This window comes from Fundulus heteroclitus, unplaced genomic scaffold (genome assembly GCF_011125445.2).
Source record: "Fundulus heteroclitus isolate FHET01 unplaced genomic scaffold, MU-UCD_Fhet_4.1 scaffold_252, whole genome shotgun sequence".
NCBI classification, from domain to species: domain Eukaryota; kingdom Metazoa; phylum Chordata; class Actinopteri; order Cyprinodontiformes; family Fundulidae; genus Fundulus; species Fundulus heteroclitus.
In genome coordinates, this window is record NW_023396663.1 from 200,143 (window position 1) to 217,027 (window position 16,885).

The 16,885-nt window shown below is 41.8% G+C and overlaps 1 protein-coding gene across 2 annotated transcripts; it reads right to left on the reverse strand.

Moving 5' to 3' along the window:
- Positions 1 to 311: 311 nt before the first annotated feature.
- LOC118559247 (neuron navigator 3-like) lies at positions 312 to 15,489 on the reverse strand (the record flags this gene model as incomplete). Of its 2 annotated transcripts, XM_036129928.1 has the most annotated exon segments (7): positions 312 to 4,934; positions 5,706 to 5,750; positions 9,253 to 9,456; positions 12,699 to 12,817; positions 13,245 to 13,441; positions 14,819 to 14,890; positions 15,335 to 15,489. In XM_036129928.1, coding segments are annotated over 7 exon segments (912 nt in total), but the record flags the coding sequence as incomplete, so codon positions are not given.
- Positions 15,490 to 16,885: the final 1,396 nt, after the last annotated feature.

A 16,885-nucleotide genomic window follows, 5' to 3' on the forward strand; every position in this document is an offset into this window, starting at 1 on the left:
ACCACTTTAAAGAACTCAGCCATTTCTGGCAAGAAAAGTGACCAACCATCCAGCCAGAATTATATAAGAAGTGTGTTTGTTGCGACAAAAAAGCTATAGTCAAGGTACAACTTGCCAAGGGACATAGAGCACATATGAACGTATTTGAGCCAGTATCTATAATTTTAATCCTCTGTGAATATAAAAAGGAGGATCTAACGTGTGGAATCAATTCTCGTTTTAGATAGAGCAGTCTTTGCATTTATTCCTGGTGATTGTCATTTGAACACCGAACTGGATAAAATCGGATTAAAATGCAAGAAACAAGTAGCTCGAGTGACACCAAATACCATTTATTAGGGCTTTACAAAGACTACAAAATCCTCCAGATGAGTTAAATCACCGTCTCTGTATATTTACATGATATGTTACATACAAATGTACAAAATATAAAACATTTAAGGACAAATGTTTCACCCGGAAAGAAACCAAACATTCTCTTAAACCAGAGTAAATGCTATGGTCTCCAACTGAGATGCAGCTCTAAAGTGTAAGTGGGAAAAATTACCAGTCGGTTGTCAACACAATGGTGTACACTGTCAATAGGTTCAAAGTGCTGTTATCTTGGGAACTAATGGCCTATAACAGGAGTGTACATAGGTTTTGATACATGGGTGTAAATCTAGGTAGAGCGCAACCTGTAAACATGGTATTTTCACCCTTGGCATGCAACTACACCACCTGATTAGCGACCATCCAAGGCTGGGCTGCAGAGACACATGTGAAGCTGAGTACAAGTAGGATTATGGAGGTTTGTCCTGAGGTTATGACAACAAGACTTCGTGGTCTCTGGTGGGCTGTTTACTGACCAGTAGCACCTGTTAGATGTTGTATACAGTACGGCTTCAGTGCCTAAGACAGCTAGCAAGCCTTTGGTGGTGGTGATTTAGGGTTATTAATCACCAGAGAGGAGGTGGCTTTTAAAAGGATTGTTCAGGATTTTCAGTGAAGCTCTAAACAGTTAATATCTTGCCTGCTCTAGTTAACTTTGTTTGCCGTCTTCAATTAGTATACCCAGAGTAGCTGTTTCTAGAGGCCGAAGATAATGACTAGTTTAAGATAGGCAAAGACGACAGAGTTCTACTATCTTAACTGAAATCTCCAAAATGACATGGGGGTAAAAACACAACCATTGTCATCTTAGCAGTTGGTGGTTTTCATCCATAAGTTTGTAATCATTTACAGGGCAATAGAGGTTGGAGCCAGTGTGCCACTTCTCCTGTGGGAAACAAACACTGAGCATAAAAAGTGTTTCCTGTCTTCCCTTTGGGGGCTTCCAGGTATATCACCTACTAGTGCAAATGTGACAACAACTTAAAGGTTCATGAAAGGCTGCAGGTCATGTTGCCCATTTTTCAATCTGTACTACATTTCCATTTCATTGCAATACTTTTACATTTCAATTGCACATTACAGTGAAAACTAATCTGGTACTCACAGTCCTCCTGGGGGGTATAAATTGACGCACTGTTGGCACAAAACATCTTGGGTGAAAAGGCAATTTAAATTAAAAAGGTTCAAAATGACTTGCAGCCTTAAATATGATGTTTCTTGAGATTTGAGTTTCCTCAAGACAGAAAAAGTCCAATTTGGTCTTTGATCCTCTCAGACTCACCGTTAGCTTTAGCCTCTGGGAAAAAAAAAACTAATCTGTATTTCCACAAAATAAAGACACCAACAAAGTTATCCATTGCCAATAAACCTTTTAACCGAACCTCACTACACAAAATCCTGAACGATTCTATTTTAAGGAACAACAGGCATTCATTAAAGACAGGGGGATCCAGAGTATTTCATGGTAGAATAAGGAGTATTGGACAGGTGCCTACATGTTTTTTTCAGTTTAGTGAATTCAAACAGTTTATTACTGTACAGTTAATGCCTCCTGCATAGGCAAAACATCAAATCACCACAAGACACACACCTGTTTCCATCAGTGGGTTGAGATTTTTGCATCTTTTTCTTCCCTGTTTTTCATAGTACGACAATATCTTATGCAGATTTTTGCATTCTGCAACACCAACAGGCCAGAATGCATCTTTGATTCACTGTGCAAGAATTATATAAATATTTACAGCCCACCCCAACTTTAAAGTGTGCAAAACCGACCCATTTAAACAAAGAGAGGACAAATTCTAAATGGCTTCTTCCATTCAGTACACACATACATAAAGGTACAGATCTCTTCTCAATACGCCCCCATCCACCTTTTTTATTTTTATTTTTAGAAAGCTTCATAACATGCTCATCAGGCTAAAAAAAACAACAACAAAACAGTTTGGTTGTGCTCATGGTAATTCAAGTGAGCCCAGCTCAACTGGGTGCAAAACAACAACTAAAAAAATACCCCATACCCCCTCATTTTTATTTCTTTATACAATATTTGTCTGTTTTTGAACTGACATGCAGCGTTTTCTCTCTTAATTCCTTACTGTCAGACAGAAGCGAGGGCGCTTCAGAGGAAGAGAATGGCACCACAGACAATAATGGCTGCATCTCACACTGGAAGCAGCATCTTTGACATAGGAGGAAGCAGGTTAGCATGATCCAACTTTAAATATACCCTCTTCTTACACCAGAGGGAGTGAAGGATGCTTCAAGAGACTTTGAACTTTTAAGGCAATTAGCAAGCACCAGTATCATTGTTCCCTTTTACTGCTGTTGGTGGGTTTATTCATAAGACAACAGATTTGATTTGATTTTGAGTTTTTTTGGTTACCTCATGGATAAAAAGGGATGCAGGCAAAACTGTTTCAGTAGCAAGTTTGGGTTATGCAGTTAAGAGCTAAGAGCTACTTATTGTAAGCCAGTCTAATTATTTCCTGTCACCTGTCTGGATCTTCCATTTGCAGAAAACCACGCAAGTCAATGAAAATGAAAAAGGAATTGAGCGGACATCCACTTCCGGAGCTTAAAGCTGATGACTCACACATGCCATGCTGCCTTCCCAGTAGCATGGCATGTGTGAGTCATCAGAGTCTACAACCGCGGTGGGCTTTGCTTTTGGATCTAAATCTGCAGGTGTGAATGTTTGGCAGTCGGATCAAAGGGAAACATTGGCACATTTTTTTCATGCTGTCTTCACAGTAGCATGATGGCTGGATGACACACAGATAATAACACACTTTTCATTGTGCTTGGTGTTGGCATTTGGAACAGTTTGGCAGTGGCTGACACTGAAATGATTCAGGCCAGGGGACCCAGCACCACAAGGCTTAAATAAATGTCTGCCGATTTTGCTCAGAGCTGGCCCAAGGCATAAACGGGGAATACGGCTGCTTAGTGGCCTGGATACCCCAAGAGCACCCAAACCTTTGCGGTAGAGGTGCAAATGTGCTAGGGGTAAATAATCTCTGCAAACATGAAAGTGCTTTAGTGGTTGATAAAACACCCTGCCCCAGCTGCACACCACCAGTTAGCTGGCTGAACAAAGGCTAAGAAACCTTTCCCCATCTTATATAAAAAGAAAAATTTGGGTTTTTGTAACTGTTTTTTGGTGTGGAAAACAGACAGTCACTGAGTGGAAAACTAATAGAAGATGACACACCACTTTTAGTACGGTGATGCCATTTTAAAACTACAGTTGGCAGTCTGACCAATTAACCAACTAGACAGTAAAAAAACAAATACTCTGCTCAATAGGAAACCGAAAATGATCAAAGGTAGACCATATAAAAGAGACCTTAGTCCTGCTGTGGTGGAAAGCGGGGAATGAGCTTAGCAGAAAGTGAACCCCCAAATAAAACTCTGCCTAGGCCCCATACAACCCTGGGCCAGCTCTGGGTCTTCAATAAATACTTATAATATATAATGTAGACATTATCTGACCCTAGTTGATCTGCAAGGGGTCAGAGTTCTCATATATTAGCCGTGTCTGGAGCCAAAAATAATACTAGAATAAAATATTTCAACATTTTTCAGCAGTTTTTGTGCAAAGCATCAGACTTGGCCAGAGGAGAGCCTTATAAACCTCTTACAACACATCACCCACCTTGCCACCCTGTTTGTTTTACTAAGATGGTGAAGACAGAGTGCCTTGCTCAAGGAGACGCTGCATGCAAGGGACTGAACTAATAAAATGTTCTTATCCAAGGCGATTTCCTTCTTGCTCCCTCTGTGTATATGTCTGTGTCTGTAAGAAGCACCTCTGTAAACAAGAAAAGAGCTAACAGAACCAGCCATACCAATGTAAACATCTGTAGATATACCTGGGTAAAAAAAAAAATCCAGTTTTGTTGTCTTTGGACGCTTTGGAAGTTGGTGCCTGAAAGTGGACAAATTTTGTTGTTGTGGAGCACACCTTAGAAACAAACATAAGATATACTAATACCTGTCATCAGAAACACATATGGACATTTTTACAAAATGTCCAATAAAATTAACATGACAGTACTTTTTGTCTGAACTAATGTATAGACAGTCTCCAACCTGTGGTTTTGGTTTCAACATTGTGACCACTGACATTGTGACCAAGTCGGTAAAGCATCTGAAAACATAAAACATTCAGATTTTACATTGCACCATCAAAATATAGGCATTTTCTTTAAATTTGAGGGTATATGTTGGGTTTTAAAACTTTTCATATATTATATATCTGTAGTGTGGGTCCTGTGATGGATTAGTGACCAGGTTGTACTCCTGCACTGGCAGCAATTAAAAATTACTTGAATAAATCCTTATTTTGTTGGGGCGGGGGGCATAGTCTTTGGGGTTCAATGGTTTTCCTGGATTTAGAGGTTCAGAGAGATCGAGGTTTGCCTTCGCTGGTCTCGGGCTCATAGGGCCGACTCCAAGGAGGAGTCCAGCTGGTCGTCATGGTGACTGGTGCTGTCGCTGTCACAGCTCTGGGTGCTGGAGTAGTTAGCTGCTTCCTGCAGCCGTAGCAGCATGTTCATCTGTCAACATCGAGAATCAAAGTGTTAATGAACTGAGTTTTCAGACAAGCACGCCAAGGGTTAAGAGTTGTTTACAGCCCACTATTGTCTGCTTAAGGCTGGTTTATCCTTGACGCACATATGTTCCACGCAGAAATGAGATACGTGGACACAGCGTATGTAGGATTTATAATCCGCATGGCTTTTCCTCTGAAATAGCACTATTGTCCTAGACTCTAGAGGGCAGAGTTGTACTCCTACACCAAGTGTACTACACCTGACTACAGGTAACAGTAGAAAACACAGTTGTTTCCAACATTTTAAAGCCTTTGACTTTCTTCCAAGAGTGACAGCAATTTCTGTCCAGAAATTGTTAGCAATTTGTTGATCATAATTATCTTTAGGAGCCAATTTATACATGTCTATATTTATGAACCTCTGCCAGAAGGAGCTCTTGCTCGTCAGCCATGTTTTTCCGCATTGGACTGTCCACGAAATCAGAAATTTTCCTATTTGCGGAGCGGAGACTTTTGGCCACGTGGAGGGGTGGGGTAGCCAAAATGACAACATGGCCACACGGACCTTTTGGATGCATCATGCATAAACCAGGCTTAAAGCCATACCAAGTGATTTTAGAGTGGCGCTCCCCCTACAGGGCCTTTTTAAAATAGCACTGTCGTAAATACTCACTCCCCTCCGTGTGCCCCCCACACCTCACAGCTACAGTGCACTGTCACTCAAAGCAAAGCAACGGAGAGAAAGAGAGAGATGTGTCTATGCGGACCAACAGACCTGGCGGCTCACTGTCACTCCAGCATCGTGGGTGAGTCTCTTTGTCTATTTAGGAGAGGGAGTGGGGCAAGGAGGAGAGAGAGAGAGACAGAGATGTGTGTATGCAGATGGATAGTGGAGTCACTGGCTGGCTTGCAATCTGTAGCTCAGCAGAAATGGTTATACTTATAACTAGTGGCTTGGTTTGTTTCCCAAATAAGAGACTTCACGGTCAAAAACAAGCCCGATAATCCGCAACCTGCGACTCATTAAGTAACTTGTAAGTAAATTTACAAGTTACTTAATAAATAACAAGCCAGATGTTGCTTCTAATAGGCAGACTTGGTAACACTGTTATTGATGCCAACAAACTTAGATTGGGCTACCGTAAAGCTGTTCGTATTACCACGAGAATAAGGACAGAGCCGCAAGACCACCTCCGGGGTGGAGGCATGTTGCTAGTGTGGTTTCCAGCCAGATACACTATGGGTAGATGACAGACCCCTCAATTGTCTCAAAAACACTTGGATTACTATCACAGGGACATAGAAGAGGATATGTTAAGGTAAAAATGTTACCTAGTATACCTTTAAGTCAGGTACCTTAAGTCCGCGGCTATGGTTCTCAACCGAAAAACGGTGGATTGCTCAGGGCAAGGGATAGCCTCTCCCTCGGGGGGAGAAATTTACATATATTTGGGTCTTGTCTGGTTTTCTGTGCTCACCATAGTACTGAAACTGCCCTTGTCAAAGTGTTCAATGACATCCACATAAATACAGACTGTGGAAGAACCACAGTGCAAGTTTTGTTGGACCTCAGTGCAGCATTTGACACTGTTGACCATGATATATTATTAAACCAACTGGAGACATGGGTTGGACTCTCTGCTATAGCACTCAGTTGGTTCAAACCCTACCCAAAGAACAGGGACTTAATCCTAAAATTTGTGGTTTGCCGGTTCAATCCCCTGCTTTGACCGTCGTTGTGTCCTTAGGCACATCACTTTACCCGAACCGCCTGCTGGCGGTGGTCAGACGGCCCTGTGGCACCGATATATGGGAGCCTCGCCTCTGTCATTCTGCCCCAGGGCAGCTGTGGCTACTAACATAGTTCACCACCCTCTAGGTGTGGATGTGTGTGTGAATGGATTACTGACTGACTGTAGTATAAGGCGCTTTGGGGTCGTTGGACTAGTTACAGCGCTAAATAAGTACAAGCCATTTACCATTTACTACTCACCTGTGGCTAAGAAATATAGACCATGACCTGGAAAATTACATCTTCGACACAAGCTTCCTGAATGAGCTTCCTCAAATATGGCGGTTGGCTCAGTATTAACACATTGCAGCGCATCAAATGACAACATGCAAAGTAAAAACTAAGCTGATGACTAGACGTCAGCTGTGAGTACTTTAATAAGAAACACTGAACGCAACAGTTTTGACAAGGATTTCTGAATGTCAAAATTTTTTGACGCATGTCATATACCGCTGGGCTCTTTCATGTGGGAGCTTGAAGTAGAGCTGCTGCTTCTTTCGTGTCAACAACAGTCAGCTGTGGTGGTTCAAGCAAGCAGAAAACAACAATCGCTTATGTTCATCTTACTTCAGAAGTTGGAGGTCTTGGGTCTGGTCATCCATTTTAACTACATTTATCTAACTATATTCAGCAATCAGGCTAATTACTACTATAATACAAGCCAATCACGATAGACAATGTGTGGGACTGATTTGGTTGAGTTAAAAAAAGACAGGAAAGTATTTATCACCATGTTACATGGAAGGCATTCATTTAGATTTCAAAGGAGCAATAATTAATAATGACACCCACTGTTTCAAATTGGAACAACACTTACAAAACAGACTGCCACTGACAACAGCCAATGCCATTTCCTCAATAGTCGTTGCTGCTGTGAAACCCACTGAATTTTTACTTACACAGGATAGATATATAATGTTGTATTCGGTTCCATTTCTAGTCTGCTTCTCTTACTGGCTTCCATGTTTACAGGCTGATGCTCTTTTGCCAGGATAAAATACCAAATACTGCACTCTGTTTTGGCAACCCTAGGAACTCTGATATGATTGGCTCAGGAACCAGGAAGTAAACAAGGGCTACACACTGCACCAAAGTGGTTCTGCACCGTACCTATAATTTTGAAAGGAGAAAAACCTGAATAACACATTTTGATAGGGAATGCTACTTCTATCCTGGGTGACAAATGAGAATGAGTTTGGCAAATTTTACAAGAAATAATAATCTTTATTTTCATTGCAACATACAATTAAATGAAATTTGCTCTCTGTATTTAACCCAGCCCTTGGGGAGCAGTGGGCTGCCACTGTAAGGCACCCAGGGAGCAATCGGGGGTTAAGGGTTTTGCTTAGGGAGCCAGAGTGGCAGTCTGTGGGAGTTGAACCCACCTGACTAAGAGGAGGACTACCTCCTCTTGCACCTGAACGGATCCTCCTACACTGCTCTTTTACCACACAGCTACGGACAGGAACAGATGTGCACAAAAAACAAATGAAATCTTATTATTTTGCCATGCATAGCAGTAATTTCTCATATATTACTCCTTTAAATGGTGCAGTTGGTGAGATACCTTTGATGCTATGTATCTCAATCAGACTTCAGTAGGTTGTTCAGTAGAATCCTCCCAACTTTACAGAGCACTGATAGAATGCCCTGTTATGTTGTTAGTAATGTTCAAATGTATGTAATAAGTAATTACTTTTCATGTTCACCAGCCAATCAGGTATGAAATCAATTTAAGGCTGACTAATCTAATGAAAACAGCTTCGTTTTTTAATTAAATGTATTGCTTAGAAACATGTCAAAATGTTTGGACTCATTGCATTTTTGATAATTTTCTAATAAACGTACACTTCCCTACAACTGACAATGAAAATTCATAGACTCCCAAGCTCCGTAGCAGTTTTTTTTGTCCTAAACTTTGCAATTGATCACCACCGCAAACCAGCTGAGCTTTTTTTTCATCCCCACTGCAGAGCTAATGAGCTAAATAATGCAGAAGTGCTGCTGCATCTGGTGAATTGCTTCCAGTGTTCCTGAAATGGGCTTTTGGCACCACTGCAGAATAACTGCGTGCCCAAGGACCCACACACACACACACACACACACACACACACACACACACACACACACACACACACACACACACACACACACACACACACACACACACACACACACACACACACACACACCCACACACACACACACACACACACATCAATGCACCAACACACTCTTGTTAAATCGAGCCAGCCGTTTTTGGATGGCTACCCTTTAATTATTCTTGGGATGCAATAAACCTCCAAATGGAAATTTATTCTCTCTCCACTCCTTTTCCTTCTCCTCTCACTATCATTAATAGTTCATTCCCAAATGTGTGAGTGTGGACAGTCTTGTTTTCACTTTACTTCAGGCACCAGCATTGCAGGAACCAAATTATACTCTCTTCTCGCTTCTTGATTTGCACATTTCCTGACCTGCTGTTTTGTAGTAAATAAATGAAACGGTGTAAAGTCAGATCCGTCCTCACCAGCGGGTCTCCCTCTGTGTCACTCTGAGACACCTGCTTAGACGATGTCCCTTCCTTGGATGAGCTGTAGCCATCATATCCCACATCTTCTGGCCTCAGCTGGAGCAGCGACTGGCCTTCCTGTTGCAGAGAGGCAGCATTCCACGGATATGTGTCGTTCACCCACTTGGACGGATCCTCCCACACTGCTCTCTTACCATACAGCTAAGGACAGGAACAAATTTGCGCAAAAAACAAATGAAAACATTATTTTGTCTTGGCTCTTTTTTTAACGTTTTGCCATGCATAGCAATAAAATGAAAATAAAAAATAAATGTTTCTTTCAAAGATTTTCACAAATAAAAATCAGACAGATGTGGGCGAGCTTCTGTATCTACCCCCTTTACTCTTATATCCCAAAGAAAACTCTAGTGCAGCCACGGTAGGTCCGAAAATATACTAAGCTCTGAACATCTGACGGAGCACTACAACACCCGAAAAGGGAGAGAGCATGTTACAACCGCAAACCTCACATGGCACTGTGGTCCACCTAGACTGACACATTAATCAAGAAAATGCCCAGGAGCTCAGGGTACCTCTGGAGGAGCTGCAGCTCAGGTAAAGCCATGCATGGGACACAGCAAGCATGTGAAAGAAGTGGCTCTGGTCAGATAAAATTAACACTAAACATTTTATTCCATACTATTGATGACAGCATTATGCTGTGTGGATGCATTTATTCAAGAAGGATGTCAAAGGTGTGCAGGGTTGATGGAAAGACGTAGCTAAATACAGGCAATGCAAGGCAAGTTTATTGTATAGCACATTTCAGTACAAGGACAATGCAAAATGCTTCATATGATTTAACCATAGGAAAATAAAAACAGAATAAAAGCAAGTTGGAATAAAATGTAGAAAAATTTAAACAAAATAAAACATGGGAAAATGGAAACTAAAAACAACTATTAATGATTTTAAAAATAGTTGATCTACAAACTTAAACTAATGATGTTGCAGTTAACAGTTTGACCAGAAAAGTCAAAGGCAATCCAAAAAAAGTGTTTTTAATCTCCATTTAAAAAAACTCAGGCTTTTAGCACTTTTACAGTTTTGGAAGTTTGTTCCAGTTAAGTGGAGCCTAGGAACAAAAATGCTGCTTATCCGTGTTGGATTCTGGTTCTTGGTATGCAGAGTAGGCTGGAACCAGAAGGCTTTATTGGTCTGGAGGAAGAGTCTGTGAGGTGGCAAGATGGTACCAGGGCTGCTTGTCTGTTTTTGTTTGATATAGGTTTGTTATAGCGCTGTTTTTAAACTTGGTCATGAAGAAAACTGAGTCCCTGCTTGTGTATAATTGCCAAAACCTGATAAATTTCCAAACTCCCCGCTATAACCCTGCTATATTTAATGATGATGGACACCAATTCTTGCCTCCACTTCTGTTAAGACTTTTATTGTACGCGATTTTTTCGGCCACCACAAACTGGATTTCTTGTGTGTCACGGAGACATGGTTGACTCCCGGTGATGAGAATATTTTAACCGAACTTCTACCAGCTGACTGTCGCTATTTTAATTCACCACGGACTTCAGGGAGAGGAGGAGGAACAGCAACTGTTTACAAAAAAGCCTACAAATGTAAGCAGGGTCTTTCACAGCCTTCATTTCCCAGCTTTGAAGTAAATTCATTTGAGGTTACTTGTTCTAGTCCTATTTTCTGTGCTACCTACCTCCCCCCCTCCAAAATACAATAAGAACTTCATAAATGACCTCTCATGACCCCTGACAGCATATTTTAAATCAAGTGTAACTGATTTGGGTGTTAAATTTGACAGTGATCTTAAATTAGATGGTCAGTTCAGAGCAGTTGTTAGATGCTAGAATGGCAAGAATGGGAAAAAATGAGGAGCCACACCACAGACTTGCAGCTGACATTGCAGCCAAAGTTGATTCCATAAAAGATCGACTTTATAGGGGTAGAGTAGCCTGTTTGGGCATTTTAATGTGCAATTTTGCAATAAATGACACTAATAAAATACATGCTTGTACAAAACATATTTTTATGTTATTTTTCAAGCACTTTTCAGAATTGAAATGAAAACATCCTGGTGCCAAATGTTAAACTCTGGACTATAATGGCTAAATGACTAATCATGACACCCTGATGTTTACACCATGTGTAAACAAATGTGTAAATAAATACCTGTTTTCATGCCGATATATATATTTTTTGCCTCTTAAACAGAGCTAGACATGGTATTATGCATTAACATATAAATTAATAAAAATTGTACATTTCAATAAAGTCATAAGTTTTGTTCATTTCTTCACTCTCTCTCTCTCACACATCTAATTCTGAGCTTTCACACCAACAACAATACAGGTCATTCCAGTCTTACACTTTGCTTGCAACTGGGCAGGAGCTTAGTACCCTGAATGAGACTGTTTAGCAACTGTTTAGTAACTCCAGGTCCTTCGTTTGGCAACGTGATTCAGCCTTAGTTTGTCAAATACAAAGAAAACACATTAATAAGCATTAAAGTACGGTTTATGGGTTGGGTTTCTGCAATTTTATCAACGTGTAAAAGCTCATCTTCAGAACCAATGTCTGATAAAATGGTGATCTGCACCATGTAATCTACTTTCAGCAGTTATCACCGGTTATTGCACCGTAAACTGCAGAAAATACGTGCAGAGTTGTTCTGTCTGCCTTTACTACCGTCGGCTCCTATGGCGGAGGGATATTTCAGTTGGATACAAAGTGTGGGCAGTGCAGGCAGGTCTCATAATAACCCCTATTTCGTCACTTATTTTAGAGCCCAAATAAGCGATTTCACTTTCAGAAACGTGCCCAAAAAAACCTGCAACCCGTGACTCATGAAATTTAGAAGCGCTTTTAGAAAAAAGAAGCCCAAAGTCGCATGTGTCCGAGGGTAAAAGAAACCCTTCGGGGCGGGTGTGTTTTGCTACAGTTTTCTAGCACTCTTGAAACTACGGAAAGCGCCGAGGGTAAAAGAAACACAGTGCGGAAAGCGCGGCGGGGGGAACAACATTAGGAAACGGTGTGTGTGTGTTGACGCGCAATTAACGGCGACAAAAAAATTGTCGGCGTTAAAATGGGTTTGCGTTAACGCCGTTAATAACACGTTTAACTGACAGCACTAATATATATATATATCATCTTCTGATTATGCACCACCTTGTGCTGGTCTGTAACACAAAATCTCAATAAAATAGATTCAAGTTCACTGTAGAGTGAAAAAAGGTAATCCAAAAGAACCACCTATAAGGTCTAAAAGTTTCAACTCAGTACCAAGCCACAGTTTCTTGGGTCATTTCTCCCATTGGCCTCTTGAAAAATTATTTTCCATGGTTACAAGGGACATCATCTTGTGATGAGTGTATCTGGTAAATTTGAAATAAATGTAGCTGCACTTTATGTTTATGATCCAGAAGAAAAAAAAAATGTACCTGTAATCCTTCTCTGACAGCCTCTAGCAGGTAGGGTACCAGGGAGTAGTTCCACAAGTCGGTGAACCAAACCCGAGAACCTTCTATGTCCATGGGACAGGACAGGAAGAGACGAGGCCCTATGGTGGAGGGAGGAGCGCAGATGTAACGCACCGCACAGAGAAGACATGTGGGACTTTAAAATGTCTTTAAAATTGTCTTCTCATACGTCTTCAGAGGTTAACCTGTGGGCTCCACAGTGTGTGGTGTGTGTGTTCTTGAGCTGAGCGTGAAAATGTTTTGCTCATTTTACTAGTAAAGTAAGGACTTTGATTTGAAGTGAGGACCTTTATTTGGTCCTCACCTATTTTGCGGGCTAGGGGTTAGGTTAAGCACTAAGGTACCAGTTAGGTTTAGGGTAGGGTTAGGATAAAGGTCAGGGTTAGGCCATAGAAAGACTTGAAAATGAATGGAAGTGTAAGTCAAGGCACGGTCCTCACTTTGCATTTTAAACAAGAATGGTGTGTGTTTGTGTGTGTGTGTGTGTGTGTGTGTGTGTGGACTGACCAATAGTGACATCAGAGGAGCTGTGAGCCTCCAGAAAGCCGTTGAGGTGCTGCCAGGTCTTGGGGATCCAGTCGATGATTTTGATCAGGTCGTTGCTGCGCATGTTCATATCTATCTCTGTCTCGATGAGCTTCCGCCGCAGGAAGCGACCCAGGAAACCTTTGACCGGCTCAGTGTGGTTGGTGCACAGCACCCACCTATGCCAGGACAGACACTGGCTCATCAGTGTAATACATGACACAGTATAACACATTACACAATGATATTTCTTCCATTAGAAGAACAAAGATTCATTTAACTCCCTAATTGAGGGATTTTAGATGAAAGTCTGGCTCATTAAAAGTTTCCCTAATTACACTGTTATATTACAATGATCAGGTAGTGAAACATGCCAGGCAGAGAGGATCCTCACTACGACAATGCAGCACGGCCTATTAAATTTCATTGTCTCATGCTAACGATCCAGAAGTCATCAAATGTAGCTTCCGTTAATGGGCAAAATTCAGAAATCAGCTTTCTTCAGATAAACCTGATTACAGACTACATTTTATTTGCCAAATGACTTGCAACCCCTAAAAAGAAGCATACCAATGTTTACTACTCACTAGAATCAGAGGCAGGAGCCATCAGCTTCACTTTAGTGCAATAGTTGATGGTAATCCAACTGATCCAACATTTCCTCGCCATGATTAAATGTTTCATTCATGTAGTTGGCATTTATTTTCAGTGGTCATTCTATCTCTAATCAAAGCAGGGTATAGACAAATACCACTGTGAGACACAAGCAGCTTTACATGCTTGGCCTCCTATAATGTGCCTTAGAAGAGTATTCACATCACTTTAACTTTTTCACATTTTGTCACGTTACAGCCACAGCCATCTATGTATTTTATGTATTGAGGTTTTATGGGATAGAGCAGCACAGGAAGGGGGGCCTCTGTTCCAGGGTCAAGTCTTTGGCAGCATCTAAAAGATTTTCCTCTAGTGCTGTGCTAGCATAACCATGCTTCAGAGGGCAAATGGTGTGTTTACCACAATGTTCTTCATTGATATAGTCTCATGTGGCTGTTTTTTTATGTATCAGCTGATTTTTATACTGACTTTTTATGTGAGAGGCGTCTTGTTTTGAGTAAAACAAGTCTTTTTTTAATAAACAGGTGACATTTGAAGGCATTTAGTGCGCTGGATTGTAGTAAAAGGCACAGAAAATGGAGGTGCACAGAACAGTAGGCCTCCAGTTCTTTGTAAATAATAAAGAAGAAACTATTATTTGTCTTTGATTTCACAAATATGCACTAGTCTGAGTAAGTCTATCACAAAATCCCAACAAAAGAGACAGAGCTTTATGGTTGGAACGTGACAGAAATGTATACTTTTACATGGATTTCAGTTAAGTCAGAAAACATTAAAATTTGAACTCAGAAATCATTTAATCAGTTCATTCCAAATGGGAGGAAAATAACTACCAGGTAACATTTAAATAAAAATTAATAGTAGGATTAGGTGTCAGTGGTGGTTGTGGCTTTTGAGCATAATGTCAGTGAAGCTGAATTGAACACAAGAAAGCATCAGACCTGAAGTTGTGGTGAAGCTCCAGGTTCGGAGAGGAGGAGACCCCCTGGCTCATGGTCCCGATGACATATGGGCTGCACAGGGAAGAGGGGGAAAATGGTGATTTAACTCTACAGCTACACTAAGACACATTTATATGGTGAAATTTAATAGATGACCAAGAGAGGGGTTTAAAAATATGCAAGCTTTACTTCATAACTTTGCAATATGTTATTTCCACTTAGAGCTAGAGAGTAGGTTTTAAACATTTAGTGAAGCTACCAGCATATAGCTACTAAATTACAGCCACATTTCCCCAACTAACTGCTTTTTCCTTGAAAGCTTCTTCCATCTCTTTTATTTGCATTTAGTGTGTACGGAAGTATATGATGTTGCTGCCCTCAGAGCTGGATCTCTCTCTTCAGGCTGTGTAAAGAAACTGATCTGACTCGAGTTGATTTGGTTGCCGCTGTGCTCGACTGTCCAGCTTGTTCCTTCCAAGTGTTTCGCTTCACATGAGAGAACTAAGTCTCCCTCACCATTTGTGGTACTTGCAGTTAAGGAAGCCGTTGAAAATGTCGCTGAGAGAGCCGATGTGGTGGAGGTTGTCCAGGATGACCACAGTCGGGAGCTCTGCATCTGTCCTCTCAGAGTTGCACCGCTCTGCCAGGTTGGACAGGTACTGACGCAGGTCCTATGGAAGGAGGCACTTATGCTTTTGAGTAATCAAGTCCTAACAAAAGTGTAAACATGTCTGCAACAGCAGACAATACAGTCGTTGCAGCTGTGTTTCTACTCCCTAAACTCGTTTAACTCTTGTCTCATTCTTGGCATTTTATATGAGCAACACCAAGTAGTGAATAAGTGTGAAGCTGAAGGAAAAGGAAACCTTGTTCTGACACATATAAATCTATTAAAGTGAGTCGAGCATTTGTATCTGGCCCCCATAACTTTGATTGTCCTAAAAAAATTCTTTTGAATACATAAAATTAGCTTGTTTTCCACAGTAATTTATGGCCATTTTTCAATAGGTAGGTTAATAGGAAGGAAGGAAGGAAGGAAGGAAGGAAGGAAGGAAGGCAAATCTGTCATGTCTACAATTTCTTATCCTCATGTATGGGGTCTTGGCTTTGATAATCGGCTGGCAATTTTAAAATCTTGCCATGTGAAGTAGGGATAGGGAAGCATGGGAGCAAGGCACTAATACAGAACTGTGGGAAGAAAAAAAAAAGACAAAACTGATTCAATTCATGTTACGATATATTTTTCTGGGATGAACCCGGACACAGCACGCACACACAGAGTCAGTTCTTATGAGTGAGTTTTATTGAATAGTTTGGAAGATGGAGGATGAGACCAGAGTCTTTCAACGGACGGAGGTGAAGGGTGTAGAAGCTGGCCGGCAGGAGAAGTGTGGAGAGACTGACCGGGAGGAACTCTGGAGCCGAACACTGGAGAGCAGAACATCTGAGCCGGGTGCTGGAGAGCAGAGCATCAGAGCCGAGCAGTGGAGAGCAGAACGTCAGAGCCGAGCAGTGGAGGGCTGAACGTCTGAGCCGAGCCGTGGAGAGCAGAACGTCTGAGCCGAGCCGTGGAGAGCAGAACGTCAGAGCCATGCAGTGGAGAGCAGAACGTCAGAGCCATGCAGTGGAGAGCAGAACGTCAGAGCCATGCAGTGGAGAGCAGAACGTCAGAGCCGAGCCGTGGAGGGCTGAACGTCAGAGCCGAGCGGTGGAGGGCTGAACGTTTGAGCCATGCAGTGGAGGGCTGAACGTCTGAGCCGAGCCGTGGAGAGCAGAACGTCAGAGCCGAGCGGTGGAGGGCTGAACGTCTGAGCCGAGCCGTGGAGAGCAGAACGTCAGAGCCGAGCCGTGGAGGGCTGAACGTCTGAGCCATGCAGTGGAGGGCTGAACGTCTGAGCCGAGCGGTGGAGGGCTGAACGTCTGAGCCGAGCTCTGGAGAAAACAAACTGTCGGAAAGTCTTTGGGCTGACTGTAACAAGACCAGGTGAAAGGAGTCTTCAGGCTGACGGTAACAAACGGAGCTGACAAGAATACTGGCAGGGACTGAGCGGGAGTGAACGCTATGGA